The 8,433-nt window shown below is 38.9% G+C and overlaps 1 protein-coding gene across 1 annotated transcript; it reads right to left on the bottom strand.

Moving 5' to 3' along the window:
- Positions 1–1,348: 1,348 nt before the first annotated feature.
- On the bottom strand, positions 1,349–8,069 carry LOC101308398 (pyrophosphate-energized membrane proton pump 3-like). Its single transcript, XM_004303750.1, has 15 exons — positions 7,927–8,069; positions 6,988–7,355; positions 6,577–6,780; positions 5,882–6,033; positions 5,647–5,794; positions 5,442–5,574; positions 4,743–4,915; positions 4,328–4,448; positions 3,934–4,118; positions 3,304–3,741; positions 3,047–3,211; positions 2,801–2,956; positions 2,312–2,423; positions 1,986–2,205; positions 1,349–1,810 (listed from the first exon to the last, which is right to left on the bottom strand). Exons 2-15 carry the CDS (start codon positions 7,084–7,086, stop codon positions 1,711–1,713), a joined length of 2,406 nt encoding a protein of 801 aa, XP_004303798.1. The 5' UTR covers positions 7,087–7,355; positions 7,927–8,069; the 3' UTR covers positions 1,349–1,710.
- Positions 8,070–8,433: the final 364 nt, after the last annotated feature.

Here is an 8,433-nt window from a genome sequence, read left to right as displayed (position 1 = left end):
ATGGAGTTTGTGAGATGCTATGGATTCGTAATGTATTGAAAGAATTGGGTTTCAAACTCAAGAAACCCATGGACTTGCATTGTGATAGCACGTCTGCTATTGAGATTGCTCATAATCCTGTTCAGCATGACCGGACAAAACATGTGGAGGTAGATCGGCATTTCATTAAAGAAAACTTGGACAGGAAGATCATTCGTTTCCCTTTCGTGTATACGGAAGATCAATTAGCAGATGTTCTCACAAAAGGAGTGTCAAGAAAAGTGTTTGACAACTCAGTTGGCAAGTTGGGCATGATCGATATCTATGCCCCAACTTGAGGGGGAGTGTATAATATTTTGTATATATTTACTTTCCTTGTATGTGTAGGTATAGATGTAGGAAATATTTTCCTAGTAACGTTATGATTGTATCTCTATATAAAACTCATATTCGGAGAAGAATAATACATTGAAGCATACCAAACCATATTGAATCATTATTTTCTACTGAAATAAAGCAATGATGAAGCACAGTTTAAACGTTGATGGCTTAGGTGACGCAGTTGTTGACACTGTCGGAACTGTTGGTGATGGGGCAAACACAATAAACATTTCAATAGGGGCTGCGATACTTGCTGCGACTTGTGGTGTGAAAGTTGCAAAGCAAGGAAATCAATCAAGTTCCTCTGTGTGGTAGTGCTCATGTATTGGAAGCTATGAGAGTAAAAATTGACTTGGATCGTGAGGAGGTGACTAGATGTGTGAATGAAGTGGGCATCGTTTTATGTTGGCAAAATATCATCCAGTAATGAACATTGTTCGTCCTGTCAGAAAAAAAGCTAAAAGTAAGGACGGTGTTCAATATATTAGGACCAATGTTAAATCCAGCTAGAGTGTCTTTTGGTGTTGTTGGCGTATATAAAGAAGACTTGATGTTCAAGATGGCCAAAGCACTGCAAAGCTTTGGCATGAAAAGAGCATTTGTGGTTCACTCAGAAGGCTTGGATGAGATGAGCCCCCTTGGACCTGGACATATTCTTGAAGCGACTCCTGATAATATCTACGAGCTTTCCTATGATCCATTTGAGTTTCCAATCCCTCGATGCAGTATACGTGATTTACAAGGTGGAAGCCCGGAGTATAACGCCGAGGTACTAAAACGTGTATTGTCAGGAGATTATGGTATCATTATTCACTTCTCCATTTTTGGTACATACAAAAAGAAAACAGTCAAGAGATTAAAGTTACAATGCTGGATTCCTGGGTGTACCGAAGATTTTCGGTACGTACCCTTTTTGAGACGATGAAAATTTGAAGAAAAAAAATGGCAACTTTTGGACTTCACCTAATGTTTTGCTGGCCTTATGGATTAGTTCCAACTTCTAATAGCATTCCCATCCAGACATAACCTCTCACAGCCAATATTCAACATGTCACTTTGAATAGTTGTATACTTGTGTATATACTAAAGTACAATGTTTGAAAAAGAATATGACAAATAGAGTATCTAACCAGATGATGAAATGATTCAAGAGAGACGCTACATTATACTAGAATGAGCAGCAAGTGTAACATTATTCGATCAAAGTCAAAACAGAGACGATTCGGTATACTATGAATCAGGCACCCTCAATATACACCAAAAACCTATCCGTATATTTGCATACCTAAAACCATTCAAGATTAGGGGGGTGCAGTAAAAATTGTAAAACCCGCAATTGATATGAACTACTCAGAGAAAGACAGGAGCCATGACCAGCGTAATTGTTGCAAGCATTTTAATGAGGACGTGAAGTGAAGGTCCAGCTGTGTCTTTAAATGGGTCTCCCACTCTGCAAAACAAACAAAAGGGTATCAATTATTTCTGAGAATTCAGAGACTGGTAAATGATTAGCAGAATATTAGATAAATCATAATGATGGAAACAATAAGATTTGGCCAACTCTACTGCCACAGTACCACCAGCCGTCTCCAAATTAACAGAAAAAGGAGGACAGCAGGACTTACGTGTCTCCTGTGACTGCAGCCTTATGACAATCACTTCCTTTGCCTCCGAGAACCCCCGTCTCGATGTACTTCTTTGCATTATCCCAGGCACCACCTGACGTGTTCAGGAAAAGAGCCATGAGAATACCCGACACTGTTGCAAACATCAGCATGGAAGCCACAACTTTAGCACCAAGAAGAGGCTGTCCAGTATAGTATCCAAATATCCGGAACACAATACCTGCAAGGGATACAAGCAATAATTATTCCTTCATGTTCCACTGAATATGGAAGGAACAACAACTTCTCTCCGCTGCATCCCCAAATTTATAACATAATTGACCTACCAACTGCTATAGGTGAAACTATAGCCAAGACACCAGGTTTTATCATCTCCCTCAAAGATGCAGATGCTACTATAGCAACACAACGTGCATAATCTGGCTTCTCTTTGTATTCCTGCAGGAGATGTTATTAAAAGGCTACATTAACATTTCGATAAGTAGTGCTTAGACACGTTATAATTTTCCTTCGGCTTCTTTTTAAGTTTGTTCGTGCATCAGAATAAAAATATATCAGCGTCAGAGTGTTGTCTACTGTAATACCATTTCATTTTGACAGTCACAGTTAACTGACTAAGGAGGACCTTATTTATTCTTTTGGTGCTAACAACACTATACATTACCATTTCATTTTGCATGCTTATATATATATATATATGTATATTGAAAATGTACTTGGGGCAACAATATATTTTGTTGAAGCTGTCATGACAAGAGCTTGACTCTGTAAAAGTTACAGTTTACATGATAATCAACAGGGGAGCTTATACTAACCATTATACCAGGCCGCTCAATAAATTGCCTTCTTACTTCCCTGACAACCTCTTGAGCAGTTCGGCCAACTGCTGAACAGGCCCAAGCACTAAATAAGAAAATAAGCATAGAGCCCAACAATCCACCGACAAAAACTTCTGGAATGGCAATATCAACCTGGGAAGTCAGAAGTTACAAATTAAGACTGAACCCGATGAAGTAGCTAACAGGGGAATATATCATAGGTAGATGAAGCTTTTTGCTAACCTGCTTGAAAGGTTCACGAGCAAATGTAGCTACCTCATCCATATAAGCACTAAATAGAAGAAAAGATGCAAGTGCAGCAGATCCAATGGCAAACCCTTTAGTGGTAGCTTTTGTAGTGTTGCCTACTGCATCAAGAACATCTGTGATCTCGCGAACACTTTCTGGCTGTAAGGATGCAATTTCTAAATTATATGGAAAAGAAAACAGTTTTCACAGATTGAGACAACCATCTTAAAGAATTATCATTCAGGGGTTACCTGCTGACTCATCTCTACAATTCCACCAGCATTATCAGCTATTGGACCAAACATATCCATCGTGAGAACATAAGCAGCAGTACTGAGCATGCCCATTGTTGCTACAGCTGTACCAAATAGCCCGCCAGTAGGAACACCATTTTCGTCCACGAGTCCCGAGGTCTGGCCCAACCAGTAAGCTGAGACAATAGCTACGCTAATGACAAGAACAGGAAGAGCTGTTGATTCCAGACCCAAACTGACTCCAGCAATGATATTAGTCCCATGACCGGTGGAGCTTGCAAGAGCTAATGTGCGTACAGGCTCATATTTGTAGTCTGTATAGTACTTGGTTATCCACACAAATATATATGCAGTGATGATGCCAACTAATCCACACAAGGCAAAGTGAAACCACGCAGACGGTGCTTGTTCGGTGTATAACAACCATCGGGTTGACTGTAAATAACCGCAATGACAATAGCGTCAGAAACCAAATCAACCAGCAAAAACTGTTGCAGCCTTCTAAATTCAAATGATAAAGAAATAAGAGATACTACTGTAAATAAGCAGCTGACTCTAGTGTTACATGTTACAAAACAAAAAGAAACATCACACGATCATAAGTTATATTATGTATTAGAATATTACCGCACCAAATGTCAGAACAGCTAAAATTACTGTGATTGAGTATCCTCTCTCAAGAATTGCCATTGGATCCTCAGAACCCTTCGCACCAGAATCTCGTGTACCCCTGATTGAGAGTATTCCAACCGATGAAATCACCAGATCAAAGGAGTGAACAACCAGAGGAAACAAGATGAAACCAGAAGGATCTGCACAATCAGTGAATACACAGGCGAGTAAAAAAGATTGTCTGAACCAAACTGGTAACGATAAACAAAGGGGGAAGAGGGGCGAAGGAGCATTGGAACATGTAAGCCCTGGCCTGAGAAACTAAAGTATTATTTCCCCAAAGGACACTCTATGTGTGTGCGTGTGTCTGTCTGAATATATTCATGTGAAACATTAAATATCTGCTTGCCTTCAATTTTACAACGTTGAGCCATGGTTCCTCCAAGTATCATAGCACTGATTATTTCAGCAGCAATACTTTCAAAAAGATCAGCACCTCTAGCTGCGCAATCCCCAACATTATCTCCAACCTAAATTGTAAATATTTCAGTGAATAAAGTCCATAAGTTTAAAATAAAGATCCAGCAGACATGTTACTATATCAATAAGTAAAGTTACAACTACAGTAACTTCTATTTCGTTAATCATTGTCTCAGCACAAGTTTTCATGCCAATTTAACCAATGGTATTTATGCAACCAAAATAATAGAATTACCAACACTTGTTCGATGAATAAACTCCTAGGAGAATAAAATGTCCATCAGATCGGTTGTTTCAACCTAACAAGAGCTTCCATTGCTAATACACAAAGGATGAAAACGTACCAGATCTGCTATCACAGCAGGATTCCTAGGATCATCTTCAGGAATTCCCTGCTCTACTTTTCCAACAAGATCTGCTCCAACATCAGCTGCTTTTGTGTATATTCCGCCACCCAGCTGAGCAAATAAGGCAACAAAAGAAGCTCCGAAGCCGTATCCAACAAGAAGAAGAGGCACTGAAAATTAAGTGCATCAACTGATCAAAGTCAAGCAGCAGATTTAAGATAACAATGGAAAGCAACTGATTAAGCAAAACAAATAAAAGTCTTAATTGGAGACCACAAAAGAGGCATAGGCAGTCAACCAGCTGACATCATTATAAAAGCATTTCCTTCAGAACACCACTTGGCGCTTAGTATATGCTACACTATATAAAAAGCCTAGTTGTAGGTTTGCAAATAAGCAAATAATAATATATAAATATTTATATAAAATAACTACAGGAGACAAATATGTTTTCAGTCCTCAAAATATTCAGAAAAAAAAATAATATATATATATATATATATATATTAATTATATCTGTATACATAAAAGAGTAAAAAATTAAGGTGCGAACTTTGCCCTGGTTAAGATACAGCAACGCAATTTAATGTCCCATCATAGAATAATAGAAATAGAAATGGAAACAAGAGCTGGTACAGATTGATGTAACTAGATATCATAATAATAAGACAAGGAGTAAGGAGTGTCAAAACTTACAGTCAGTAACCTTCATTGAACCTGGTGTATCCACTCCCAACCAAACATAAAATGTGGCATACAGGATGGCTATACCGATTACAGCCATACCAACAACAATCATAGCAGAAAATCCACCAGCACGAACAGCAATCTGCACATGGTATTCCCGTTTAAGATATGAATGTGACAAGTTCTCATACAACTAACTATAGAGGATAAGAACCTGCAGTGCCTCCCGTGCAGATCGTCTTGCGGCACTAGAGACTCGAACATTGGCACGAACTGATACCCACATCCCAACATACCCTGCAACACCTGAGCAGAAAGCTCCCAAAAGAAATGCAGCTACAGTAATAAATGCGGTGGCTACCCTGCAACAGCAAAGTCAGAAGTGTAAACATCTTTGACATCGAATTTTCTTTTTAAGGGTGAAGATGGTAAGTAGCATTTATTATCACCTTCCAAGACCAGATGACTCTTGCTGAGGAGTTGTAGTGCGAAATAAGTATATGCAGAGGATAACTGCAGCCAGTAAAATTGCCATCTTAGAGATGGTCCCATACTGGGTCCTGAAGAAACCTTCAGCCCCATCACGTATTGCATCTGATATCTGAAAAGAGAAATGACAAGCTCAAGATAAGTACATAAGAAGTTAAACAATGTCACAACTTAACACCATATCACAACCAACTGTTTTGTTTTTCTTTCTCTTCAAGATCAGCCGCAGATACTCAAACAGTCAAACATCACTTCAGAGGGTAGTTTTTCAGATTAGACAGAATTAGATTAGTACCGGGAAAGATGCAGTTATACCATTCGTTGTTCTGCCTTTTATTACTCATGAAGAAACAAGTTAAGGTTAGTTTTCAACTCTTCTTACACATGACAGTTGAACATAATTTAGTCCTCGGCTTACTAGCCAACAACACACACTAATACCAATATATTATCACCAAATCTATTAAACGTAATTTGCTCTAGCTGTATTAAACATGCATTGCAGTTCACGGTGTATATTGTTGTCTATGCAGATGCCTAACAAAAAGAGTGCAGTAGATTCAAGTTTCAACTATGAAATTCATTGGGTCATGGAACAGTATGGACACCTCAATTTAACATTTCATAGACATAAAGACAGTGGAGAAAGCTGTACCTGACCCATCTCCGGAGGTCCCTCATCTTTTGCGAGAACCCATTTGGCAAGGTGCATTGCCAGAAGGAAGCTGATAATGCAAACTGAGAAGACGAACACAATAATAGGAGAAGTGCGTGCTCCAATGTAAAAGACCACTCCAAGTGCCAGAAGCAAAATCACGACAAGGACACGAACATTTATCCCCATCAAAATTCGAAAAATCTGCAAAAAAGTATAAAAAGAAGCTGAAAAAAAAAAATAAAAGAAAAAAAAAAGGAGAGACCAAAACACAGGAGTAGGACTGCCATGTGACATAAAACAATATCCGTGCATTCTATTGACATAAAAGCGAGAATTGTCAACACAATGCACTGAAAATGACACTAGTTAGAAAAGAGAATAGGTGCTAAGTGGACATAATAATCTTACCAATGGGTTGTAAGATTTACCACGCATGTTAGGAAATGTCCTCAGCCTCTCTTGGTAAGGCCCCAAATTTCCATCCTCCAAATCATCACCCATCAGCATCGTATGGCCAGAATTCACCCTCCGGACAACAGGAAAAGGACTGTACTCGATACCTTGGGGCAAATCGCCCCCTGAACCTGGTCGCTGAATTTTGTAAGTTCTTATTCAGCCGGTGGAGAAAAGATTCCACCTCGCCCAAGTAAGAAGCAGTATCTTTAGTTTATGGTCCAGCAACTAAACTCAAAAACTTCTTTCTCCTTTTCCCTTCGCCCAAACTTAATATTCCAACCAGAAAGATTGGTCTTTAAATCTCTTTACTGCCCAAACCACTGTCATACTCATATTAAACAAGATAACCCCATCAGTTCACGCGCCAGCAAAAGCCTTAACATGTAAATACGAAACTTCACATCATACAAAGCCTTATCTAGAGTAAATGCATTATATGAAACTTAAAACCACTAGCTCCTTGATTCCCAGCTATGAAAGATTCAGAGCGACCGAGTCTACTAACAGCCTATTGACCAATCGAAAAATCGCAGAAATGAGCTATCTTTAGATTATGAACAACTAACATTTGAGGCAAAGAACACATTCAAATATGAAAATTGCGAAATCCACAATCCTATTCATTACACTAAGGACTAAGCTCATCAACTCAAACACCAAAACGCTCCATACAAAACCGCCCAAGCTCTCTCAACTATAGGCACTCAAATTCTCAAAGCGAAGCTCTTTAGATATGAAATTCACACTTATACCTATCGAAATCCAAATGCAAACATCCTAAATTCGAAACCGAGCGATACGATCACCGTGGCAATCGAAACAGCAGCATAGAAAGAACGAGAATTGCTAAAGATATATAGAGAGAGAGATCAAAGAGTAGAGTAGTGTTACCAGTGAATGGAATGAGCGAGCGAATGTGATTCGGAGAGGGATTGGGATTAGGGTTTGGGCAGCTCGAAGACTTTGGAGACTTTTAAAAAAAAGTTAAGAGGGTTTTCGGTGAGATCTGATCAGAAATTTTGACAGAGTGACAGTTTCAACAGCACAAAGGTGGTGGAGGAGGGTGGATGGTGCCCAAGTCGTCGTTCTTTGCCGATGTGGCGCAGGCCATGTCAGGTGTCCAATGGTGTTGTGACATGTCAGCCGTCCTTGTTTATGTCTATGTTATCCATTCTTAAATTCTAAGTGATTATTATTATTATTATTTTTTTCGAGAAAATGCCTATTTAGTTAAAAATAAGGATTTAATAGCCTATTTCAATGAAAAACTTTTACATGAGCTCATTCCAATTATTCCTATCAAAGACAACATTACCCTTAACTTAACATCTTCTACACAACCTTCCCGATCTAAACTCTCTCTCATCCTCCTCCTCTGAAAAAACTCTCTCTCTCTCT

This window comes from Fragaria vesca, linkage group LG6 (genome assembly GCF_000184155.1).
Source record: "Fragaria vesca subsp. vesca linkage group LG6, FraVesHawaii_1.0, whole genome shotgun sequence".
Taxonomy (NCBI): Eukaryota; Viridiplantae; Streptophyta; class Magnoliopsida; order Rosales; family Rosaceae; genus Fragaria; species Fragaria vesca.
This window is presented reverse-complemented; position numbering and strand designations above follow the sequence as displayed.

What these genes read in the sequence shown, in the direction of transcription:
- LOC101308398 (XM_004303750.1), bottom strand. Translation starts at nt 7,086, where the DNA reads ATGCTGATGGGTGATGATTTGGAGGATGGAAATTTGGGGCCTTACCAA. An exon ending in TTCAATGAAGGTTACTGACT is followed by an intron (nt 4,916 to 5,441) that starts GTAAGTTTTGAC and finishes CTTAATTTTCAG; the next exon opens with TGCCTCTTCTTCTTGTTGGA. An exon ending in CTCGTGAACCTTTCAAGCAG is followed by an intron (nt 2,957 to 3,046) that starts GTTAGCAAAAAG and finishes CTGACTTCCCAG; the next exon opens with GTTGATATTGCCATTCCAGA.